This window comes from Hippoglossus hippoglossus, chromosome 22 (genome assembly GCF_009819705.1).
Source record: "Hippoglossus hippoglossus isolate fHipHip1 chromosome 22, fHipHip1.pri, whole genome shotgun sequence".
Lineage (NCBI taxonomy): Eukaryota > Metazoa > Chordata > Actinopteri > Pleuronectiformes > Pleuronectidae > Hippoglossus > Hippoglossus hippoglossus.
Genome location: NC_047172.1, coordinates 22,579,526 through 22,606,286, shown reverse-complemented (window position 1 = coordinate 22,606,286; position 26,761 = coordinate 22,579,526). Strand labels below are relative to the sequence as shown.

At 41.8% G+C, this 26,761-nt stretch overlaps 1 protein-coding gene across 1 annotated transcript; it reads left to right on the top strand.

Moving 5' to 3' along the window:
* The first annotated feature begins 201 nt into the window (after positions 1-201).
* LOC117756198 (SERTA domain-containing protein 4-like) lies at positions 202-19,191 on the top strand. Its single transcript, XM_034576606.1, has 4 exons — positions 202-754; positions 14,562-14,734; positions 15,027-15,145; positions 15,620-19,191. The coding sequence occupies exons 2-4, from the start codon at positions 14,581-14,583 to the stop codon at positions 16,514-16,516; spliced, it is 1,170 nt and encodes a 389-aa protein (XP_034432497.1). The 5' UTR covers positions 202-754; positions 14,562-14,580; the 3' UTR covers positions 16,517-19,191.
* The last annotated feature ends 7,570 nt before the right edge of the window (positions 19,192-26,761 follow it).

The following is a 26,761-nucleotide window of genomic DNA, read 5'->3' as shown; positions in this document are numbered from 1 at the left end:
TTGGATTTTAGATTGCATTCTATTTGACATTTCTAGAATAAACTTGGTTTAAAAAAAGGGTCAAGAAAATAGACTATAGTCAGATGTGACCTTAAACATATTCAACAGAAGCAGTGATTCTAAAGCTGCTCCAATAACAGATTATAACCGCGAGACCAAGAGGGTGGTGTAAATTCCGAGCTGCGCTTGAACTCGTCAGCAGTAGTTGACTGGAGGGAATGGATCTGCGACGCTGGTGTTGTTTTCTCTCTCACACACACACACACACACATACACACACATACACACACACACACACACACACACGCGCGCGCGAAGTGTCAGCTCTGCCGTGACGACGTGAGCTGCTCCGGACCTTCAGCCCGGGAAACCACCGCAGATGGAGCCGGACCACCTCGCCGCCGACACCGCCACAGCTCACCTGAGGGAAACCAACAAGCCGACAAACACGTCCACAAACAAACAGCCGCGTACCGTCGCCAGCGCGCGGGGATGCTTCGCGCGGGAGAAACGCGCGCGCGCTTAATGATAAGTGTTCAGTCGATAATTAAGTCGTAATTACGTAAGTAGCGTTCAAGGTTGGCGTGTCTGCGGCGCTGCGCTAAATTTAGCAGAACGCGCCGGAGGAGGACGCGGTCGTGTTTTCGTCCACGCCGAGGGAGTTTCTACATTTTTCATCAGCGCACCTTGGATCTCAGTCGTCACCACAAAGCAAGTGTGGAGCCGCGGACGACGTCAGAACAATTCCAGACAGGTAAGCGACGCTCCCTGCAGCGAACGCGCGTGAGCCTGCTTCACTGAAAGTACGATAGGGGATAAGTTAGCCCATTGACACAAGCTACCGTGCATGGCTTCCAGTTTATGTGTCTTTGTTTCCACAGTGCAACGATGAGCTCACAGCCCATCTGGAGTCTTAAGTACACTCTGCACATCCCTTGTTGCCACCCACACTGACATTAACACGACTCTCACTTAGCTGAAGCGCAGAGGAAACCGGGATTTACTCTGGTTTGAATGTTAATTTTTGCCACAGTAGCTCTCTTTAAGTCACGTGAACTATGACAATTAAAAAAAAACTTGAGCACGTTCAGCGCAGTCAGAGCTGACTGACATTAAATGGGTTTGGCGTAATGAAGCGGATTTAGCTCACTTGTCTGGTCGAGTGGCTCATGCACATGATGTTGGATGAACTGTTGGATGAAACTGTATCAGGCTGATTAGCTCAGACACTGGAGGATTAACGAGGATCGCAGGAGTCAATACATCACAAGTGTGACACGACAAGAGACCCTGGTCGGAGCACATTATGCAGGCTGACATAAGCAGCCCTCCTCCTGGCATCCACCCAGCCTCACTTCATTATTCGGCGGGGACTGCGAAACCCTGAAGTGGTGGTCGCTTGTATCACTGCTGCCTCCTGAACGCAAGGAGCTGAAAGTCTGAGCTTCTGTTGAAATTCTCTCTTCTTCATGACATTCCTGTGCTTCCTTGGACTTAGTGTCACAATCATCGCCTCCACTCATAGTGGACGATTAACACTGTTGGCCCCAGAAGGGATTAAAAACGAGTCCAACATGTCTTGTTAATAAATAGAAATGCACACTCTTCGTATAATCTTCTTTAAATGCCGGTTTGGTGGAAGAAAGGCTTGTAGTGCACTTGGTATTTAATAGGGTTGGATGCGCCTCACCTCTGCTCACTGCCAACAACATCCGGAGTCACATGCCAGGAATTCCACCTTTGCTATTTATTTCCCTCTGAGGGGAAAAGTGTGTTATGTGGAATATATTGAGGCATGCAACAGGGGAGAGCATCCAGCTCGGATTGAACTCACAGACCAGAGAGGAGGGGTTGTAACAAGAGGAAGCTCTCTGGCTTTTGCAGCACGGTGGACGGGTTCCTGGCATCTAGCTCGGGCAAGTCGTCCGATGCCAGATTCCCTCTCTTTCCCAGCCTGCCAAAGCCCCTCCATCCCATCTCCTTTATCAAAAGCCCTCGCTGCGACTCCCCCACTTCCAGTTCTGTCGCTGCGCTATCAATCATATCTTGCTCTCAGCAGACTCTTCTGCTCATTAAGGATGTGAACCTGTAGGTAGCCTGCAGCCCCCCTAGACATTCATCTCTCTCAGCGGGGCGCGGAGTCTCACATCTGGAACAGCATTTCAAAACACGGCTCTTAGCAGCAGACGCGTAGTGTACACTGATGGAGGATTCAATACATTTTTAAAGGCTGCCTTTTTAGGAGACGCAGTGCCAGGCATAAAATTAGCAGCACATGAAGTGTGTTACTCATAGACATGCACACCTCTAATGGTTTGTTAGTTGTCAAAAAGGCAGAATAAAGCAGGTGCAGAGGATGTTTGGAAGTGCGGAGGATAATGCATATTGCAGTACAGTCAGTGGTGATGATAGCTGGCTGGCTTCACATCTCATTCCCTTTGTCCCTCGCTCTCTCTCTTGCTGCTCTGTTCTGTATAAAAGGTTTCAGCCAAGACAAGTTGAGCTGCTTTCGTGTGTGTGTGAGTAAGTGTGTGTGTGTGTGAGAGAGAGAGAGAGGGGACTGCAGGGTGTAGCCCCAGACCTCTTTCTTCCCCTAAGGCACTGCTTCCCGACCATGAATACGCCTTTGTGCTCCAGAAATACTCACAACTAAGGTGGACAACTCGAGAGGGAAGGAGCGCACACATTTGTTTATGCACAAGTGTAAAAATAGAGGAAGGTGTGAAATGACCTTTATTAATAGCAAAGACCTTATGACTTCACCTGCCCCGAAAACAAAGTGTTTACACCTGAAGATCCAACCTGCAAAATAATATATATATTTTCTATAGCCTTTCCTCTCAGTACGTTCTTAAATGTGTCTGTAATGTACTGAGATCTGCACAGGAATGTGAATTTATTTATACGAGTGTAATGCAATTTGTACAACCTCAGTTCTCTGTTCAAAAAGCATCACAATATAAAAAGAACTCTAATAGCAAGAATAAAGCTTTAAAATGCGAAAAGAGATTATTTAGGGATACTGTAATATAACAATGTTTTTTTTAATAAGCACATGCTGATGCTCATGTCAGTTTTTAATGTGCTGCATCCACCTCTGGGAGCTTGGCACTAGCATACCCACACAGTGCCGACCTGTTAACCCTCACAGCTACAACAAGCCATCCCCAGATAGACCATAATGCAGCTCCGTGCAGTCGCCCTGTCACAACACATGTGTCACCACTCAGCAAACTCTGAAACCCTGAGGGCCCTGAACCCAGCTTAGTCACGCCACCGCGGCCAAGACGGCCCCACCACCATTTGCACACTGCGCTGATGCTTCCTGACAGGCTGCAAGCTGGCACAAACACAATCTGAGATGCAACCAAATAAAAAAGAAGAAAATATCAATATAACACAGCAGGAGAGTGGAATGTCAGAGGAGGCTGCTGCTTGGCAGACTGGTTTTTTGTTTGTCTTAAGGACTCTGATGTTGGACAAAAAGAACAGACACAAATGATTCTGAAACATGTTTTGCAAACATGCATTGACGTCATGTGCAAAGGTTTGCATAGATGTCTACCAACATAATTAATAGTGACATTGATGTGTGCACAAGGAGGTAAGTGTCGCTTTCGCTCAACGAATGAAGAACTGTTGGGAGCCAGGTTGTTTAACAGTAATATGAATGAGGCTTACTTAAGGCACATGAAATATGGAGGTTTTTTCCATCTTTAATCAAGAGTGTGGTCTTTCAGTTTGAGAGCAGGACTTGTCAATTTCTTGTTCAGATTTTGTACTGCTTTCACTCAAAACCCTGCAATGGCACTCAAATACCCCGAATTGCCCCTCGTAGAAAACAGTGTTGCCCATAGATCCACTGTATGAATGGCAATAGCCTGTGTTGTTAAGTGCTTTGAGTGGTCAGCAAGACTAGAGCTATATAAATACAGACCATTTGCGCTCCAGCTTCAGCTCCTCTCCTCGCCCTCATGCTGCCTTTGTTCGCCTGAAACGTCTGCTCTCTGATTTTTTCTCTTTTGCGCTTGGCATTTTGGGCAACAAATCTGTCACAATTCCCCAACCAATAGAATTCCAGGTGTGGTGATGATGAATCAACTTGCCTCGCCTTTGTGGTGGTTACTATTGCTGTTGGTACTGTTCCCATAAATACAGGGGAAAAAGAAACAGGTGGCATATATTTAGTTTTTATCATTGCTAGCAACAGTGTTCCCACAAGGAAGAAAATACTATATTGAGTTCCTAGATTTTGCTGCTTCATGTTGACCAGAGATCTGCTGGACTCCTGCTCCATGAAGGTGTAATTTCTTTCCTTCAAGCACACCAATGTTATTACCTAAAGCTAATACACACACAACGATCTACAGTTGACATTCTATTGGTTGGGTAATTTTCACGAAATTGTTGCATGAAATAATCCAAAATAGGATGATAGATTAGTAAAAAACAAACCCATTAATAAACAGGTAAAACACATTTGTATGCATCAAATATCCTGTGCAAGGATCTAATGTCACATATAAGTATATTAAGGAGAAGACCTTGGAGCTTTTCAGTGCCCTTACAAAGTGTTTTGTCATTTATTTATTTACTTTTTGGAGCAAGCCTCTGCAAAGCATCTTCAGCTTTTCAGGCTAATTTGCCCAGCGTATTTATTCTCAGTGTGTCCGTGTGACGGTGGTCCACTCCACCAGCAGGGGGCTAATAGCTCGCTATGTGCGTCTCAATTTTGATTCATGGCGTACAGTGCAGCGCCTTGTTGTTGCTACTCTGAAGGAGAACTTGATGTCATGGAAGCTAATTATCTATTCTCTATCTGTTCTGTCTTGCTGTGTGCCTCACTGTCTGATGCCAGCACTTTCACACTTTCCACCCCCATGCCAACCGCCATATTGATGGAGTGAAGCTTCTCCATATTGAGAAGAAGTGGGCTGTATCTTGGCTTTGAGCTTTTAGCTGCATTATGGTGATCAACATCTCCTTCAGTGGATTAGTCGTTAGTCCACTTTCTGCCTTGTTTTTACCTTGAGGTGGATAGTTGCTAAATCCAATTATTTATAACATTATCTTTTTTTATGTAAAGAGAAGAGGAAGACAGAAAGTAGATGTATACTATCCAGATTTCAGAGCAATAAAAGCATTCATAACATTATGGCTTGTCACACACACACAGCCATTTATTTGAATATTATTCAAATTACAGCAAACAGTCTTAGCTTTGTTTATTACATTGCCATTAACACTGTAAAACTCAAAACATCTCCACTTCTCGGGTGCTTTGGTGTGATTTTACACTCAGGATGGCATTGCTTGCAGATGTCCTCCATTTTCGTAGCCAAACAAATTAATGATGGTGGCTTACTTTACTGATAGGTCAAGAAGAAATTTGACAATTTGGTTCTTAAGTTGTGACATCTGTGATATATGTCTCTGGGTCCAAGCTCTGCTATGTTGAAGATGCTACATTGCTGTGTCCCTTGCAGTAATTGTAGATCTCAAGTGGTGGAATAGATTAAATACAATGTGAAACAAATTGTGTCTTTTGGTGGTGTTAGCTAACGTGCTAACGTTAACAAGCTAGACATAGCTGGTCAAACAGATGCAATAACTGTGTGAATACTGAAATGACATTGATTAAATGAGTCGAGTCATGTGCGCTCCTGCTCGTCTGGAGAAAAACCTGAAATATATTTACCCTTTTTACCCTTATTGATGCCTCCCTAAAAATGACATGATGGTGAATAAATTAGAAGGTTCTGCCATTGTTGTTTGCTTGCCACCTGACGGTTTGGACCCGGATATTTCACGTCACATGCAATGTCACACTTAACAAGTATTAAGGTCAAGCTGATTTTAAATTTGAACAAGTCATTACAGTTCAAACATCAACTTTTATGTTTGAAATTTGAATAACAAGTGTCAGCCCTATTATAAATGAAATGACTGTAAACTATATATTTTTCATGAATTAAACAAAATAGATAAGTAAATAGAGAAAATGATAAAACATAAAACAAATCAGTTGTCATGAATAATACGATATATCTATATTATAAAATACGGATTGAGGATTTTCAATTGGGCCTATTTGTCTTAAACCTGACATTCAGTAGTTTCCATCCAATCATAGCCCAGACATTAACAGAATTTCCAGGAAACTGATGAAAATGCTAATAATGCTTCCATCCCCTGCTGTGACACAAATATTTAAAAGATCTTAAATAAACAGCTGGTAGCGCTAATTCACCAGTTGTCATTAAACCATGGCAGAAGATGAGGGTGCAACAAGATGACTTCATTGAAGAGTGCCAGTCAAACGATGGAAACATTTTGAAAATGTGGTTGAAAAATGTAACGTGTGCTTCATGAGAAATGTAGCATTCTCTTTATTGGTGCTGTCTTCAGTGCGAGCTCAAGTGACAGGTCTGTGTGTGTGTGTGCGTGCGTGTGATCATCTACAAGCCCTGGCCGGTCAGGGTTAGGGTTAGGGTGACCCAAGGATTGTCATTATCCAATTCTCCTGGGGTAATTGAGACCAATGGATTGTCATTCTCAATTCTCCTGGGGGGTCATTTAGACCCCCAGAGAGGGCGCTGTGGTGCTCTGTGGGGTCATTTAGACCCACACCTGATTCCAATTGTAATCCAGGGGGGTACATTAGACCCACAGAGAAGCCGGTGTGCCATTCTCCGTGTGCCACCCTCCCTGACCATGTCACGATGTCACGTCAGGCGCGTTTCACCAGAGAACAGGTTCTCCAACAGCTATTCTCCCAGCAACCATCCTCTGAACCCGATTTTGCGATGCAAAATCCAGCTACGCTTGGAAGATGCAAGTGTACACCGGAAAGCCGAGCGGCGGACGCCCAGAACGGAACCAGGGGTTGCGGGTAGTGCTCGATGTAATGGAGGGACTGCACGGTCGTAACGTCACGTGCGACAATTACTTCACCTCCTACGAACTCGCTCGGCAGCTCCTGGAGAGGAAGATCACCGTGGTCGGCACGGTTCGGAAGAACAAGCCCGAGCTCCCGACCGGGCTGCTCGCGGTCAAGGGAAGAGAGGTGTTCTCATCCAAGTTCGCATTCACGCCCACCGCCAATCTGGTGTCCTACATCCCAAAGAAAACTGAGCACGCGGCACGCCGAGGCCGACATCAGCGACCGCGAGGACGGGAAACCCTAACCCTAACCCCTAACCCGGCGGACACGGACACAAAAACTTAAAGGAATCATGATGTTCATGCTCACCTGTGTGTGCGCGCACATGTCAGTGTGTGTGTGTGCGCGCACGTGTCTGTGTGTGCGCATCGGGATGGAACTCCGCCATGCGCGATACAGAGAGCAGAGGAGAAATGGGCGCCCCCCCTAATATAATGGTAGGGGAAACACTGGGGTGGGCTATGTGAGGGGGCCAACAGCCAGGGGAAGCAGGGACAACACAAGGGTTATAAGTCTCAAATTGAAATCAACAAAATAAATTTTCTGCAAAGTATTAAAATTGCAGGCAGTGCATTTAAGACTAATGGGAAAATTGTCATGTTACTGTAAATGTGATTTGTCCTCAAACTTGATCGAAAAAGCGAAATAGTAAAAACTCTTTCGCAGGGAATAAGTCCATTGTCCAGGCAGGCGTCATGTTTTGTGTGGTTAATTTTTCCGTTTTTGCAAACAAACAAACAGAAGGCAATGGCATCTGCTGTCTTTCTTGACCTGGTAAAAAACCATGAACCCTTCCTAACCATATCTATAATATCACCTGGTGCTCTGTACCTTCAAAACAAAAGCATAAACTACCAAAAATAACTAAAACAATATGACTATTGATCTTTTATTATTAATATTCTGAAGGCATAATCTAACCAGTTATATTAAACAAAGCAAAAAACCAAATAAACAAATGTTTAACTGTTAAACACTAAAGAAAACAGTAAATAGCTCCAACAGTTAACCCTACTCATTGTTATTATTCTGATAATCTTATTAATCTTATTAATCGGTTTAAATAAATTATCTTGTCTATCAAGGACATTTTGGGGCTCTTTAATTACATTTATTGAGGTCTTAAAAAGGTCTTAAAAAGCATTCAATTTGACTTTAAAAATGGTGCAAGAACCCTGTTCTAGATAATTGGATTGTCAGTGCAACTTTTTTAATAGCACCAAGATTTGCACTTTTCCCGTCTTCATTTTTGCAAATAATACATGAAAGAAAAGAGGATTTACAAGGCTAAGCATCAGTGGGACCAGATAACGCCATAAAGATACAACAGGTACTCTACATGTGACACATTTCAGTGGTCCTGTCCCTGTCAAAACACTTCAACAGTCACTTTCTGAGTATGTGGGCATAAGCAGCAGGCATCAAACAAAAGATGAAGTGCAGGGAAGACGGTGACAGTACTCAAGTTTTCCCTCTTCCTGTGAGATTCAAAGTGTCCGTCGTGACATCACAGAGCTCTGAGGATCCTGTCAACGTAAACCACAGGCAGCTCTTTCAAGGCAACGCCCACTTGCAGTATTTTCTCACTGTGTAGATGTATTACTCAGATTTGGTCCAGCACACAACTGTCATTGCTATACAGGGATACACACTGACATACAAAAGAGCTGTTCAGACAAAGACCTTGTCAAGAGTAACATGTGAAAGGATTTTTTTCACTTTGTTCAAATGCACAAGGTTATTGTTGACGCCTTTCCCAGTGCTGTATACATATGGAATACATTTCAGTTGACTTTCTTGCCAATTTGCTTCCTCAAACTTGCCATTTCATGTTAACTGTCTTTCACCAGTTAACTAATCTGTAAGGTTTAGAACACAGTTCAAAATACAATACGGTTAAGATAAAATGTTGTAGTGTTTTTCTTTGAGGAAATTTACTTGAAGTTTGGATATTTATAACGAGATGTATTTGTGTTTTTTTAATGTCAGTATAGTTTGACATCTCCCTCATGCTTTTTGGAGCTCTGGGAAGAAAAATGGTGTTTTATGTCGATCTTTGAGCCTCTCTTCTGATTGGCCAACCGTTCTCTGGGTGAAGTACAGCCAAGTCAACCACAGAAAGCAGACTTTAGATTATATCTGGCAACATTTTATTTGTCTTGTAGCTTGTCAGGTCAGTGAAGGAATGGCGGCTTGATTTTTGTGTTAATAGTTAAAATAACAAAGGTTTGATGGTGACTATATAGTTGTGACATTGCAACGTTGTGGAAGCTCTGTCTCGGTACTACACAGTTTCTGAATATAGGCTGTGAATAATTTTTTCTGAAATGCTACAACAGTTATCATAAATACTAGCTGCACAAGAGTCACGTCCCTCAGTTTTGAGGTCACGGTTCGGTACAGTAGAAACAGGGAAAATATTTTTTTTTACAAATTTCTTTAATTTATTTTTATTTAACACTGTTTAATTTAATGGAGTATGGCTGTTTCTTTCTAAAGGGCACTTAAAACGTTTTTAAAAGTAAATAACAGTCTCTCAAATAAATATTATTTATTGTTTGTTTGTTTGTTTTTATTAACTTGTCAATATTGTTTGCAGAAAGGGTGACCATGCTGGCACTAACAATGTTTCCCGCTGTGGAGAACACTCTTACGCTAGGGACAGAGGTTTATAAAGGGCTGGTATGACTTGCTGACTGCAATGCGGACAAGAGGGATCTTTGTAACGGGGCTCAATTACTTTCAGCGTATGTTTGAACCCTGCGTTCTCAACAACAGAGAACGGTCGCATACCTGCTGTAATACAAACACCTATGGTGGTTGTTACTGCTTTGACACGGTCTGAATTATTTGCTGCTTATCTGCCATGGAGTGCTCGGTTTGTACTGAATTTGTTTTTTCCTTGTCCCACTAATGTTAGTGGCACATCACTCTGGTGATACTGCTTCAAACAAGTCGGCATGTTCGATGTGCTACCAGCGACATATCCGATAGCAGTTGCACAATGTCGGCATACAGCTTTTGTACGATCCACTTGGTCCGTCGTCATTATAGTTCCCACACAGCAGACTTAAATGATGAGGGAGACTGTTTAAACGGCTGTTTGTCTGCAGTCGCCATGACCACTAGCCTACAGCACATCCGGTCCTTCGCTAAAGTTGTCCCTCGGAATTTGAGACCTGTATTGACCCACATAAGTTCCACATTTTGACTCACTGCATTCGTTCTGTACATGTGCGTACCGAACCGAAAGGCCTGTACCGAACATCTTCGGTTAAGATACATGTACCGTTACACACCTAATAAATACATAGTCAGTGTGTGTATATACATTGTTCGTCTTTATTTGATTTGTGATTTTGATGAATTGGGAGTGTCAATCATTGATGCTAATGGTCAATGGCAGAACTAAATCTCACCAACATGCTCACACCCACACAATTCCCCGTTCTACCATTTATCTTCCTGCTTCTGTGCAGTTGTTCCGTTGTGACACAGAGCATGCTGCTTGTGTGTGCTGCAGAGACCCTTTCAGGCGGCCTGGAATCTATTTTGATGTGAAAACCACAGACATGAACTCCTTTCACCGCTCTCTGTTCCCCTAAGGCTCGGAAACACTTACTAAACACCTGGCCAAAAGAACAGGGAGTAAACACTTTACACAGACACACACACATGCAGAGTGATACAGCAAACACTGACATACACATGCTGGATCAATTAGAAATATTGAGGCCGCAGAGAAAAATACTTTGAGAGAGCACATAGTTTATTAGAGGCGTTTCATACTCCCCAGAATCTCTGTATGAAATGAAATCTTCTCCCATGTATGGCTTGAATATCAGTTTTTCTTTTACTGTTTCTTTATTAAATGCGCGGTTGAAGTAGATGGAACTTGCAAATAATCATAAAAAGCCCCAGATGACAGAGTGAAGATGACAGGCAGATAAGATTAAAGCTCCGACACATTTTATGTTGCTATTTGTATATTTGTATACTTTACTGACCATATAGGCATTTAAGGCATGTAGCAAAGTAATGTGTGCACATAAAAAGTGGACTATATAACTGCCTAAATGTCGCCAACAACAAATCTGTGGGCTCACCTGTTAGCAGCAGCGAAGTAGGCACCAAAGACGAACAGCAACATTAAAGGGCCCATATTGTGTAAAATTAATTTTCTGGGCTTTTACTATCCGTAATTACTTGAAGGGGGTCAGTAGGTACCTTCAAAATATGAAAACAGTCACTCCGTGGACTTTTTCACTCAGTCAATTCTAAGAAATATGTTATCGAAACGTCTTGTTTCAGACTTCCTCCCCCAGACTTTGCACCACTTCTACCAGAGATCTATTTTCAACAATAGAGGTCATGCCTGCAGACCTGTTTTGTCTTGAAGAAGATTGTAGTATGTAAAGTAAAATGGATCTTTGTTTAAATGTAAATGTTGCATACATATACACCCCAACAATACTAGAATTGAATGCAAACCCCTAATTAATATCTTAAAAGCTGCCAAAGTCACTGGAAATTGTGTGTGTATTTCAATAACAGCTTGTTTTGAGAAAGATGAAACAGCACCTGTAGTATATGTGAAAAGCCAGAATCAGACATTGGTAGTGTGGTCCAGGAACACCTTGGTTGACTGTCATGGCCTTAGCTGACTTCCCCTCCAACATATTTGAGGACAGTACAAGCTGTGCATGCTGCTGAGTGTGTGTGCGCCTGTCTATCTTAGCGCTGGAGGGAGTGAGTCAATCACAGCAGCAGAAATCATCCCTGCGGGCGATCTGTCTCCACTCATGACAAGGCTCCTAAGGCACTTATCTTTCCCTCCCTGACTCATTCCATCCCTCCCTCGGCTCCCCCCCTCCAACCCTCTCCCCATTCTCCTATTCTCTTCCACTCTGTATCCCTCCCATGGTTTGTCTTGTGCCCTGGCACTGCAATTAACTTCTCGTCATCAAAGGGTGTAATGAAAACGAAGGCGAGATAGAGAGTCAGTCAGAGGTGGGGAAGCTGTGAGAGAGGGAAGATAAGAGGGATGAAGCCAGAGGAGCTGTGACTGAACAGAGGTGAAGCAGTGCCTCGCATACACTCTCACGCACACTCACATACACTTGTACATACTCGCAGGTTCTTTTTTCCCCCTCAAAATACACACTCATTTTAACACAATCAAACACACATATACACACACAGCTCACACTCACTCTCACTCGGTCTCACATTCCTGCGAGTTGCAGACAGAAATAGAAAAAGAGAGGGATGATATCCCCCAGGAGATTTTTTCTCTCCTCATTCCTTGTTTTTATTTCTCAACCCTCTTCTCCCTTCCTCTTTCACAGACCAACACACACTTGTTCAGTCTCCCCTCCTCCTCCTTTTCTGTGAAGAACAAGAAATATTGGTGTACATGTAGAGAGGCTGCTCCGTCGGTATTCTCATTGTTTTGCTTTTTTCTTCACCACCCTGGTTCAGAGAGCTGTCAACTGTGACCGCCGTTGAAAGGATGTCAGCAAGGGAGACAGAGGGGTTGAGAGAGAGAGATTGAGACTTGGGGATGAAAGAGACGGTAAAAGAGGGAGGGGGAGTTGTTGAGATGGAGGTCCCTGCGGAGGGCAGAGGGAGTGATGGCATGCTTGTTTCTTTGTGCCCGAGCAAACGCAGCAACAGCAGCAGTGAGGGGAGGTGATGGAGAGGAAAATAGCTGAGGGTAAAAAAGTAGCTCATGGGGGAAATGAGAAAAGCCAAAGTTGCTAATTAACCATGGCACTCGCGCTCAATAACAGTGACATAATTGGCCCTAGTTGGTGGTCGTTGGTGGGGGAGCCCTCAGCAGTGGAATCTAGCACAACACAACACGCTATAAAATGTGAATAATCTGTGATGTAACACAGTGGATTATGACCAAAACTGGAGTAGTTGAGTTGCAGGCTCCATCAGACAGTGAGAAGAAAAACCAACCTCTTTAATGAGTCCTCTGATCTAAACAGAGTGACCAGCTTTGTCTTTTCACCTGCCGTAGGTCGACACATAGTGTTCCACTTGTCAGTATTGCAGTGGTGACAACTGGCTTCGCACATAGAAAAACTGTCCTTTGACTATAATAAGTTGGTAAATCACAGGGTATTATTTTACATTTAGTGTAAAATGACAAAATAGACAGATTGATGACGCAGAAATACTACTGGGCTGTTGGAGTTGACTGTGGATCTTAAGTCTAATAAATCCTTTAAAATATTAAATGTAAAGCCATAATCTATTGCTCCTCATTGTTGGTAGACAGGTTTGGTAAGAGCAGCCCAGTCCAGCCTGATGTTTCTGTGGTTTCTGTTAAAAGCAAACAGTTGAGAAGCAGCACATGGAAATAAAACTATTCATCCAGGCAAAGCAGAGAGCTTATTGAAGCGGACATTTCAATCAGCCACCCAACGGGGGTAAGGTTGAAATGGTGCCGCCCCAGTTTGGTCTGTCAAGATGGGTTGTGGGACATGACGTCTATTGATGCGGGCAGGTTGAGGAGGGGCAGGAGACGCTTCGAGGAGGTGGTCCAGACGCTTATGCTTCAAACAGCTGGCTTTGCATTCTGCATGAAGGGGAGGAAACAACAACGCACCAAATGACAGCCATTCCACTGTGATCAAAAGGACGTTACAGTTTCTCACTGTGGATTTAGAGAGTCACAGACAGACTTTGGCTCTTAGGACCCTCAGCGTCTTCACAGTAGGGCTCTGTGTTCAGATTGAAAAAAGCTCAGTTGGCGGGTGAGAAAGTCTCCCCGCCAAATCCTGTGTCAGCCTCATGTTTTTATCTGCATCCATTTTATTTGAAACATAAGGTGATATAGCTTCAAATATGTGTGTTATTTAAAAACGGACAAAAATTAACATGAACTCAAAACAAACAAGTATAGTGTCTGTTGGATTCCGTTTGTCAAGTTGTTTGCTTTGTGCACTGGCACAGCACACATCCCCTCTGCTTCCCAGATTACCATGCTGTTGACCCAGCTTCCCAGTGCATTTCCATGTGTGGGATCCGTTTCAGTGAACAAATTGGTGTCAAACATCTCACTAACTCTCCTACCTCCTAATCAATAGGGAATTCATGGTGTGGGTGGGTGTCATCTCTCCATCTGTGTCCCACTTGTCACATATCACAGAGTTGCCAGCCATCTGCCAATTTTTCCTGCTCTCCATTATTGTTGTTCAGATTCGTTACGCAGCTTGCACAGAAACTGGTTACTCCTCCACGAAACACCAACGTATTTGCCAGAATCAAAGATGAGCATCTTGTTAATGTTTACCACATCATTAATACAAATTTCAACTAAATGCTTGCGAGGTTGACAGAAATACCATGTTAATGTGGAGAAATATTTTACATTACATTTCATTTAGCTGACGCTTTTATCCAAAGTGACTTACAGTAATTTTAAGAACTGGTACAGAATTTACTCAAGATAAATGCATTTATTTTGAAGAATGCAATAAAATGAAAGTGACCTTAGTTTATTATTCTGTTTTCACATCTGTGGAAATGCCCTGTTCTACTGATCAATATTTCTATGATAAGAAAGGGACCTGATTAGTGATGTGAGTGCTTTGTTGCTTTCCAGACCGAAGTCAGGGAGAGAGATGACCCTCGTTTTGTCCATGAATCCTTTCCTGGACCCAGAAGGAGACCCACCGCTCTCTGCATATCAGCCCATATGGGAATCGGAGCGCTGCAGTAAGACCTGCCTGTCAAACCCGGCCCCGCCATGCAACTCGGACGAGCAATTTACTCAAGGTACACGCAACAAAAACAGATGTTAACTCTATCATTTATTTATGTTGATCAGATACTGTTCCACAGAACAAGCTCAGGCTGTGGTTGGATAGTTGTTCAAAGAACAGGACTTCAGATAATTCATGGATTCTACACCTTAAATGTATTGGGCTGTGACCTATAGGTGTCAAACTTTGAAGCATTCTTATAAGTGTACATTTTGAAAACAGACAGTAATGTTTGGTTCCATGTCCAAGCTGTGGTAACATGGTCCCACATTGTAGTGATTTATGGTTGTGTTTTCTCTCTGCAGAGCCCCCTTGTAGGCGAGTTCCTGATCATGTGTCAGTGTCAAGGATTGCATACTTCAAGAGGAAGTTTGTTGATGATGATGATGAGCCATCCTTCAGTTTCAGGACATACTGCCAGACTGTAAGTAACTAAGCATTTCATAGCACACCACTTATCCTAATAAGGCATAAAAACAGGTGTCCCATGCTGAGGACAGTGACTGTATAGTTAGTCCTTACGGAAGTCCAGGCAGTTAATTTAAAAGCTGTTAATTTAACAGCCAATTTTGATGCGTGTAAATATTATAAGGAACTGTTATCTACCCCAAACCTCAAATCAGATCAGATTTATATAAATGCCCTATGGTAAAACAGAAGACTGCTGTTATAGTTTAAGTGTAATACTTATGCTTGCTTGCAGTTGTCTTTTTTATGTTTGCTTTTGCTTGTTTGCATTTTGATTTGCATTTGTATCTTATTTTGAAAGGTGAAGACCTCTTACTCTCACCCTTTCCTAACTGAAGTTGATTAAAAATGGCTGGGAAATGTATACTTATTTAACTTCTTTAAAGTAATTGATCAGGTTACATAGATCTAATGGGATACTATCCTTTAGGTGGCACCGGTCTTGGAGGAGCGTGCCCACGTGCTGCGTCTCTCCTTGGAGAAGATGAGATTCATTGACGACCCTGAGGCCTTCCTCCGTCGCTCCGTTCTCGTTAACAACCTCCTTCGCCGCCTGCGAGCTGAGATCCTGCTCCAGAGCACTGACTGGTGCTTCCCCCCAAACCCAGCATTCGCCACTGGCCCTTGCGTCCTTCCACCCAGCACTAACCCAGCTCACCAGGCAATCCATGGAGCAGTACCCCGGATTTGCCTAGCACCCCAAGCCGGACCACCCTTCCGTAAACGCTTACGAATGGTCCGTGGAGGACACGGTAATCTTCGCCCTGACTGTGCCCAGACATGCTGCTGCATCTACGCAGCGGCAGCCACTGCAGGACACTACCTCCACCTCCCATTCTCCATGTATGATGCCGCACTCTCTACCTGCCCGTCCACACCACACTCCTCATTTTTTCAGCTAGCTAGCCATAGTAAGTTAGGGCTGACAGTTGCTGTGGAAGAGCGTGATGATGAGGATGAAGATGTTGAAGAGGAGGAGGAAAATGAAGAGGAAGAAGAAGAAGAAGAAGAAAGGGAAGAGGAGGAGGAAGAAGAAGAAGAAGAAGAGGATGAAAGGAGACCAGGGCCCTCCGTTGATGTTGTAAAAGACAAATCAAGTCAGAAAAGGACCAGGACTTTGCTTGGTCATGCACACACAAGGACAGAGGAAGACACCTGCATGACAGATAGAGTGGAAGATGAGGAGGAGGGAGAGCAGGAGGAGGAAGAGGACGAGGAAGAGGGGGAGGAGGAGGAAGAAGAGCAGGTCATGCGACCATGTCAGTGGGTCTCAGAAAGAGAGCTCCACAAGGTTAGCTTCTGGCACCGCAGGGCTCACAGACAATGACTGGACTTTCTGAGATTCAACTCACATTCTACCTTTGTAGATGTAATCATGACGACAACTGTCATTAGTTGAAGATTACGCAGATGAAGGTGCAAGTTACCTACCTTATTAAAATGCCAAGTCAACTTCATTTTAAAGGTCTCATATACACAGACAAGCTCAATACAACTATATTGCTAGTGTTATGGTTAGATGAAAAATTAATATTTGGCCTATCTTAGCACTGGAAACATTTCTCTAGCAAGTACAAAGGCTAAGGTCACATAGGTGGGATCTGAAATCCAAAAGGTGAAGTGAAGCTTGCTATTGCACTGTCTACAAGACCATTTTCAAGCCCCACAGCACAACACTTAAGTCTCAATTGGGGCTTTATATTGGTGCAACGGTCTCATTTCAGGACCCTAAACAAGCCTATCAAAAGAAGGGATATGGATAGTGTGTGCTTCTGTATGTGTGTGTGTTTGCAAGATATGATGTAGCATTTTTAAACTTGAGTTTAAGCTATTCTTTTCATTATGAAACACGGGTTACACCTGAGTATGTGTGCCTGTTGATTTTGATGCTGTCTCAGGCAATGGCAAGTGACTGTGCTGCAGCGCGGGCACAATGTGTGTTCTTCAAATTATTTTACGAGACAACAATCATAAACATTGTTTGGAAATGTTAAACCACAATTTCAAGTGCCTTAGTGTTTTTATAGATACATGTGTATTGTGTTAATGTAATTGTTCTTGTTACTAAGTAGCTTTCTTGCATTCCAAATGTGTTTGACTAAAACCGGGCATGTAGTTAAATGCAGGGATTCTTTCAAATGTTGTTCAAAGGTTAAAGTTTTAAATCTGACTAAATTCCCACACCCTCTGTTTGTTTTAAATACAAAATGCATGTTTTCTAGCACTGCCTGTCTTGACAATGCACAAATGTAAAGCCAACCTTCAAGGCCAGTTGCAAAAGCCTTGAAAAGATACTTCTATTCAAAACCTCATTCACGTTTTTTTAAAGCAGAAAAGGCTCGTTATGGTTTGGTTGATGAGCATTTACTAAAACAATTTGAATCTAAAAACATCAAACGGGATCTGATTTCAAAGATTTAAACGTGTTATATGTAAGTTTTATCTTGCTGGGAGTGGGTGGTCGTCTTCGAAGAGCTTCAGCCATTCTACTATTCGAAGAGATTATAATCCGACCTCAGAGCAGCGCTGCTTCTTGAGGGCAGACTGAACGCTACAGTAGCTTGCTATTGGAAAGTGACAAGTCAAGCTAAATTGTTAGCATACTAACTTTGGTAGAAATAAAGAAGTGATAGAAAAAGAAGTGAAACAAGAGTTAGCATTGACATTGCTCTCTTCCACTGGAGGCAGCTCTTTGTTAGTAAAAGAACAAAGTTTGATGCTGACCTCCCAAATGGTTCTTCTAGATTATAGAAGTAAACTGCTGTTAATGCTAATGTTGGATATGTAGCGGTAGCAAAGACTTACATATAGCTCCTTTAAATTGCAACATATAATTAGATACTGTAAATAAAATTTTACCAATGTCGGTTTTGCTTTTTTTCCCCCTATCATTTGTTTAAGAAATTCAGACAAACAAATATTTCATTATCAAGCCATAAACACTCTACTTTCAATAAATGCCAATAGCTTGCCAATGCCAATTCAATAGCTAGTGGCTAGAGATCTGCCTAACGTTGTCTAACAAACTGTTTAAAGTTTTTCAAAAATAGCTACATTCAGCAACAAGTCATAGTACAACATTTTGGGAAATATGCTGAATACCTTTCTTGCCGAGAGGTAGATAACCCCTTTTATATATGTACATGCCTAATTATGAAGCCAATGTCAGGAGACGATTTACATAGCTTAGCATGAAGACTTAGCTTAGCTTAGCTTAAAGACTAGAAAAATTAAATAGTAGGCCAGGTAACACTCCTTTGTTGTGCAGATTAAGTAAACAACATATAACATGCTAACAGTTTTGATGCTAAGCTAATGCTATGTCACCTCGCTCCAGCTTCATATTTACAGAACAGACATGCAACGGATATTGATCTTATCACCTGGCAAGTGAGCAAATAAACATATTTCCCACAATGCTGAACTTGATTAAAAGAATAAGCAATCACATGTCTGCGTTAGTGAGACGTTCTGTCATGATAGCATGATCAGTGGTTTCTTGTTTGATGGCGTCCCTCTTCTAAAGATTAGGGTCCTCACACTGATGACAAACCAAAGTAGTTAAAAATGGAGAAATATATCAGTCAGAAGTGATATTTTTATTTATTCATTTTTACTTTACTTTTTTTACTTACTTTTTTGTGATGTACCTTAAGACAAAAGTAATGTGGATGGTCTCTGTTGATTTACAAGGTGGATCCTGTCTTTTTTTTTTTCTAAAGTTCAATACTGACAGTTTGCATCAGTGACACTACAACAGGACGAGTATGAGTACCAGCCTATTTAATTTTAATTCTCTAAAACCTGTGATTATCTGTGTTTCATATTTTTTTTTTTTTTTTGATAAAAGGATTTGACAAAGCAATATCTGTTTCTGAGACAAGAATGTGTAAAACTGCATTGTCTGTTATTAAAAACAACAAAAGAGCAAGTTCTGCTCGGATAATTTTATGTGATGTTCTGTGACAAGTGTAAAGATCAGTAAAAGAAATGTTGAAAACATATTGCTTCCTCCTTTATTCCCTCTCATTACAGACATGCTGATCCTTGCAGCTTTCAAACACAGTTCAGTGTGAGTGCGTGCACGCTCATGTACGTGTGTGGATTCCTCTTTATTGTCTTGCCTCCCATCCTGTCTGCTGTTCAGTGGAGTGTGGCGCTGCAGCTTATTGCACTCGCCAAATGTCTCTCAGGTGTCACTTTGCTGCTCGACTCTTGTTAATCTTCCTGACATTACGCTCAGAGCAGTCACCTCCACACTCCTCCCTGCACCCGCTGTCATATCTATTGTCCCCGCAATATTCACTTATGTTGGAACATAAAACAGACCCCTTCGCCTGCATCATACAACCTAGAGATAAGCCAGTGACAATTTGGAAATATTCGTTTCCATACCCTATCCTTGAGCATAATGCAGTCGGTGCTTACACAGCAGTGTCATCCAGTGGCATTACTGGGCTTGCTACGCCATTGTGGCACACACAGGGTAAAAAGCGTGTGTGTGTGTGTGTGTGGTTAGGATGTAAGAGTGTGAAGTGGGGAGGTTAAATCAAGGGTCTGAACATCCTGACAGCACTGTTGCGAGGTGAGGATGGAAGATCATCTTTTCACGACACCTCTGCCGCAGGGGTGTATCCTGCCGCTCATCCTGCGCCCATCTTTCTCTGCCTCTACTTCAGATCCCTCAGTGTCACTGCCTCGCATTCACTTCTCTTACAATGACTGGATAACAACCTTTTAATAGATACACTGTTTAAGCAACATATTCTATATAAAAAATGTCCTAACATATACATTGTTTTAACGTAAATTAGTTCAAAGTAATCTATATCTGATTACTACTTGAGCTGTTCTCATACGTACACTAGGGGTAACTGACCTTTTTTCGCCAGCTGTACAGCCCTGTCAGACCACCTGTCCTGTTCCAAATATGCTCTGTAATGCTAAAGTTAAATCGGATGCTATTCAACATTATTGATCATGTTACATTGTAGTTACATAATTATACGATGCATTACACTGTCAGATGCTGATGTTTCAACAATTTAGCCACAATTTGTGTTTTTTTCACCACCCATAAAATACTTCAACTAACTACCTAATTCATTTATCATATAGTTTTTTTCAACCCACTATTTATCATCTATTATCTAATACTTTCAGCTCACAGTTTCAATCTTTACTTAAAACGATTTTTTTCCTTGATTCTACTGAACTTTATCCATGTTTTGTTTAGTTTTATGTTTTAGCTCACTGTTAATTTTAAGTTATTTCTCTTTTTATCCATTTGAGCCAACTATTCAAAATTTTCGATTTACCTACAGTAAAAAGCTAACTTCTAGCTAATGTTTGTAATCAATTATCCATTTTAAGATACCATTCTTAAACATTTATACATTACTTTTAGCTATTCACCCGCATCCATTACTTTCAGCTTATCATTTCGGCTGTTTCTACATTAAGTTAACTGTTAGGTTAGGGTAAATGTTTTGACGACGGAGGTATAAGAACCTGTCTGCTTACTTTCACACACACACTCAATTGCAGCACCAAATGTTCAGGTGTACATACAACTGACTTTCTTTCTGATTTCTTTCTCTAAAAACAATCACAACTTCCTCAAATTTGAGTTGAGTGATTCTTCAATCTCTTACCATTTAGTGCACATACAGCTGTACATACTGAAAGGTTACAGAACAACATTAAAATCACATTGTTAAGCAAATGATTCAGACGGCAGTAAGGGTATTGAATATACTGTGTGTGTGTGTGTGTGTGTGTGCAAGTCTATAGATATGAGAGACAATTTTGGTTCAATACCATCATTGTGAGGACAGTCTGACTTGAGGACATTTTGGCTGGTCCTCACAAATTCAATGGACTGTTTGAGGAGTAACACTTGGTTTTAGGGTTAGAATTAGGTTAGGGTTAGGGTCTAGGTATTTAGTTGTGATAGGGTAAAGGGCTAGGGAATGCATTATGTCAAGGAGTGTCCTCACAACTATAGAGAGATGTGCATGTGTGTGTGTGACTACTGTGTGCATGTCTGCATACAGAAAACAATGTTCTTTTTGTGTCTGTTTCTGTCCCTCTGTACATAAGGCAAAGATGGGTACTTGCCAACACACACACACACACACACACACACACACACCCACGCCTGTGCGCACACACACACACACATCGCCGGGCGACTGCTGAGGAGAGGGGAGCTGTCATTTGTCAACAAGGAACTTTGGCAGCTCACCGTTGCCATGGGAACTGTCTGTTGCCGAGGACTGGTTTTGCATCACAAGGTCCTCAAATTGGCTCCAAAGCCTCAGAGGTCCCACCCCTCCTCCACCCAACTCACCTCCATCTCTCACTGCTTCAAACATATTGTAAGAATCACCCACCCCTTGATAGATAGATAGATAGATAGATAGATAGATAGATAGATAGATAGATAGATAGATAGATAGATAGATAGATAGATAGATAGATAGATAGATAGATAGATAGATAGATAGATAGGACAGCATATACTAATTAATTTAATTATTTGTTAATCTACAGGTAATTGATATGAATAAAATGTCTGAAAATAATGAAATAAAAACCTAAAAGACTATTGATAAACTAAATGTTTTAGCTCATAAATTGATCGTCAAGGTGAAATCTAAGGTTGACTTGGTCATAATCTAAAGCGTGGTGGCTGATTCTGACTCAATGCAGGTAAAAATCTATTCAGTGGCCAATAATGATCTATTCAAATAAGAAATAATTTGAATTGTCCTCCTACATAATAATGATATCTTTCATAATGATAACAGTAGAATCTGTGACTTTTGCCTCCCTATTCATGTTTACGTGGGGGAGTGTCTTTTAGTTCCTCGTTCTTAGAACATGTAAAAATATTGCAGATTTTTGGGAACAAGCCTTTTTTTTGATAACTTACTTAATTACAGAAATTACAATTGTAAGGGGAACAGCTGAGGCAAACAATTCTGGACATCAGATATTTCTATGAGGAAGGAAATTTGATTTGTGCACAGTGATATTAAACAACAAGCATTGACTACAGCAATGATTTACTCTCTGCAAGCACTTACACATGAATATGCCTGGATTTTCATCCATGTCACTACAACACAAGCCCAAAACGTTGATCCCCATCGGATCAATTTGATTGAGCTTACGTAACAACCACAGTTCTGTGTCTGTTGTTGATGTTTCTTCTCCCTAGTATAATGAGCTTGTATTTTCTATGCAGGAAGAAGTTGTTGGTATTTGATAAACATTTGCAATGTGTAGGATGTCCTCAATCCTTGACTGTGAAACACACTCCCTTTACCCCGTCTGTGAATTTTTCACGCTACCAAGACAAAGTTGCCCATGAATTGTGACTAGAGATGACAGAGATGCATTGCATTGGCTTTCACAGCTGAATTTGTAGATTAATGGTGTCAGTGACGCAAACAAGTTATCTAACAATAGAGTTGCCTTATCAGTCTAACTTAACTGCCCCAAAGAAAAAACTAAGCATAAAGAACAAGAGTGTTCATAGGCGAAAAGAGCCCATTATAATTAAGTACTATTGTCAAAGTTGCCCCCAGCCCCCCATCCCCCCATCCAGGCTGAAACTGAGGTTACAGAACATCTACCCAACTGTCTGTCCATCTATTTCCCACAATACATTGACGTATAACACTGATTGCAGACAAATGATCGCTGTCAGTGTATATTCTCAAGTGCTACAATGATATGTGTGAGTCCATGAATTGTCAACAAAACATTTTTTTTACCATTAAAAGACAAAAAATATTTTGGGTTTAAGCAACATTGAACATGTCTCGCTGAAAGACACGTCTCACTCTCAACCATGCAGCAGCTAGTTGTCCTTCCTCTGCTTGTTGCCTCTCTTGCTCCTTTGCTCTTCAGTTTGTTGCAGTTCTTGGTCCGAATACTCCGGCTCAAACAAGTTGGGGTGACCATCAAAACCAAATGCCTCACTGACATTGTCCACAGCAGAAAAATATCAGAATATCACCCCCAGACATATAACACTGACCGTTTTATTCCTGGGAATAGACTGCCTGACACTCTCACATGAATTTACAAGTTATTATCACAAGGATGTTTCAAAAGTCAATGTGGAGCTGATCACTTGGGGACTGGGTTACCAGAGGAACATTAGTTTCTGCTGACAGACCACTCATTTCCGCTCACAAAAGCTGCAGGATGGCACCGGTAGGTTGGTTTCCGTGAGGAGCATCTGCACAGAGGACGCCACAAGCTAAATCGACAGATAAGCATTCCAGCTTCTGGGTGGAGAACATCCAACATCTTGTGTCAACCAGGGTTCAGGACTCAGTAAATGTTGGTATGAAGCAGAGTGAGAACTACAGGATCCAAGTGGGAGGTTTGAGAGTTTGTTGTAGTATGAGTAAAAGCAGGCAGAGAAAGGCCACACCCTGTCTGAAGAATGATATCTTTGGCAACAATTTTCAACTTTCTCACCAAGGCCTTGAATCACTCTCCCTGTTTCGGCTTGTAGCGACAGTCCTGAGAGGAAGAACGAGGTTAAGTATTGGAGGAGGAGAGCGAATGGCCTGAGAGCATCCACAACATCTCCTCCTTTAACCTTGTTCTATATCTGTCCCATGATTTTTTTTTTCCTCCACACCAACCGTACAACCCCTGGGATCAGCTGATAAGCTACACATCTCTCCACCCCTGGCCCACTGTCCTATTTCCTCAAGTCATGTCCTTCCCTGCTCTGTACTATGGTCTCTTTGAGTTGACTGAATAATAGATTCGGAATCAGGGTGGAGAGGATGAAGTTAAAAAAATGTGGGGGGAAAAATCCGGTGATAGGGTCAGACCTGGCAACCCCTCAGTGTGAGGCTCTTAGCTTTGATCTAACCCTTTAAATCTTCAACCGCTTGTATCAGACTTTTTCACTTTTCACTTCTGACTCTAAAAGTGTCAACTCCTTTTTTTTTTCTCTTTTTCCATCTGGGCTGCATTTATCACACGAGGCAAGCCAGGTCATCTGTGTCTGATTAAAGCCGCTCTCCTCGTCTCTTTGCTCGCTGTTTCCAACACAAAGCTCAGTTTGAGTCGGAATGCAGTGAATGTGTGTCTTGAAGCGCATGTGTGTGGTGCAACCGAGCTGAAAGACGCTGCAGACAGAAGGGCCTCAGTAGGGCATTTTGTCAGCATGCAACTGTGAATGTATTTTAGACAACATTTGAGAGCGATACACGTACCGTCCAGCATTAGCATTAAACATCCCCTTTAACCCCATCACTGCCATATGAACCATGACCTAAACATCTGTCAACTCCAGATCATTCACAATACAAAGTCTAATGGCTACATGTTGAATTAGGTTTTGTAACATAAATTATGTTTGTCTTTTGCATGAACTGTCTAAATCAAAATCTCACTGCAATCAAATCAGCAGATAAGACATACTGTACCTTTTAGATTTTTAAGGCAATCTTTGAACAGCAAGGGTGGTAACAATCTTCCCACAGGAGAAATAACTCAACTCGCAAAGCAGTTTCGTATTTTCTGGAATAAGCTAGTAAGTAGAGCCTGACTTAAAGACAACATATGCTTTTTCAATTTTCTCTAGTTTTTTTTATATATTCGCCCCACAACAAAACCAGGTAAAGCCAGAGCAGGGGTTGACATTTCCATTACACAGGAAGCATTTGACCAATCACAACAGAGTGGGCCAGCTGAGCAATCAAAGCATAAGGGGCTTTATCGGGAGGTGGGGCGTTAAAGAGACAAGTGTTTTAGACAGAGGCTGAAAAGAGGAGCTGCAGCAATGAACAGTATGAGGAAAGTGATGTGTTTTCTGAACATCACAGCATGTAAACCGTTTTTAACTCAAATTAAAAGGAAGAACTTGAATATGAGCATATCTTTTGTTCATCAAACCCCTGATAGACCTATTTATGCTGCATTATTATCAAGCAGCATATAGCTGCTATTTAGTCCATATAGCGCCTTAGAGAGTTATAGTTTGACACTATAATATACTAATTCACTTTGTTGACAAAATAAAAAATTTGAAAATCCGTACAATAAATATTAAGCTAAAGCAAGCAGTCTTTGGCTTAGCTGCCCAATGGTTACAAAATCTGTCCACAGTGTAACTGTTTTGTAAATTTGAAAATAAATCAACTCTGCTACAGATATGTCTGGCGTCCACACTACTGCAGACTTTTAGATCGACTAAAACAGGGAAGCTGCTGGCCAAATTTAATTTAAAAATTCTGGGGCAGTGTTTTAGTCTAGACGGGCTGAAACAAAGAAGTATTTAAACAATGACATAGAAACTCACCGCCGCTTGCTGATTGGATCTTTTTGGTCATGACGTACATGACCCCCTTACGGAAGAAAATAACCGGCACTATCCCCGGCTACTAGTGCAAAACGTAACATGGATAGTCAATGACAAGCGTTGCTGACCCTTTCTTTTCTAACAGCTGTTAAATTCTGCATTTTACAATGATTCAACTGCTTACATGTGTAGGACACAAGCTATTCGAGCAATCTGGGACAATTCCCTTGTCCGGCGGGACACACATGCTTTCCTGTTTACAGCGACATACGCATGCCCAGAGTACATGAGTAGTCACCTGATATGCTTTTTTTCCCCCGTGTGCTACTGCGCACATGGATTAAAACTCATATGGAGCCACAGTGTCACAGTATGTCTGCACAGAAGGCATTTCAGATGTATCGTCTATCTTGCACATATTGAATGGAATGTATAAACTAGGATTTGAATCAATAAAAGGTTTCTGTAAATTATACACGTGTGCTGCAAAGACGCAAGTGTTAAACATTCTTAATTCAGAGCACCGAAATTGCTGCTCTGCTAACATGCTGCTAATGCTATGTCTTCAGTGTAGAAACTATTTACAGGCAAATCACCCTGTTCACCCAAGTCACCACAGACTGTATCCAGGTAAGAGTAAATAAAGACCCAGTCAGATCTGTGAGTCTGCCAGCATTCATCATATTAAAGCCATGACTCAGATCGCCCTCTGAGTCATTTCTACTGCTCAGCCTCGAATAACCTAAAACTCCAGACTCTAATTGGCACGAAAGCTAAATTCGTATTAGCTGGTCTCTTAGTCTCCTGTGTTTTTGTGGTTGAGTTGAGAATCATGGTTCTCACTGTAACCAACGAAAGTCCGGACCAACATGATAGGTCAAAAGTACATGGTTGAACCTGAAGCATACTATTATACTGAATGGTAGAAAGAGTTCTACTTCCAGTCCTGAGCACTTGATTTTACTATTAGAGAAACTGTTCAGTTATCGGGTGGACGATCACTTTCTCTTTATTCATTCAACAAAGCTCCCATTATATTGCATCTTCCTCCAGTTTTTAATTTTCTTTAATCTAATTTCAATTCAAACTCAGATTTTGCATTAAAATAGTGTTTATCACTTCTATCACTCCCACTCACAACCAGTGTCTGAGAAAAATACCTCCTACATATTAATGTAGCACTTAAAAGCATTTACAATCGATGTAAACTGAAGAAAAGATTAATCACAGCTT

Excerpts from the sequence above, each read along its gene's own strand:
- LOC117756198 (XM_034576606.1), top strand. The coding sequence starts at position 14,581 with ATGACCCTCGTTTTGTCCATGAATCCTTTCCTGGACCCAGAAGGAGAC. Across the intron at positions 14,735-15,026 it reads GGACGAGCAATTTACTCAAG|AGCCCCCTTGTAGGCGAGTT; the intron begins GTACACGCAACA and ends TTCTCTCTGCAG. Across the intron at positions 15,146-15,619 it reads TCAGGACATACTGCCAGACT|GTGGCACCGGTCTTGGAGGA; the intron begins GTAAGTAACTAA and ends ACTATCCTTTAG.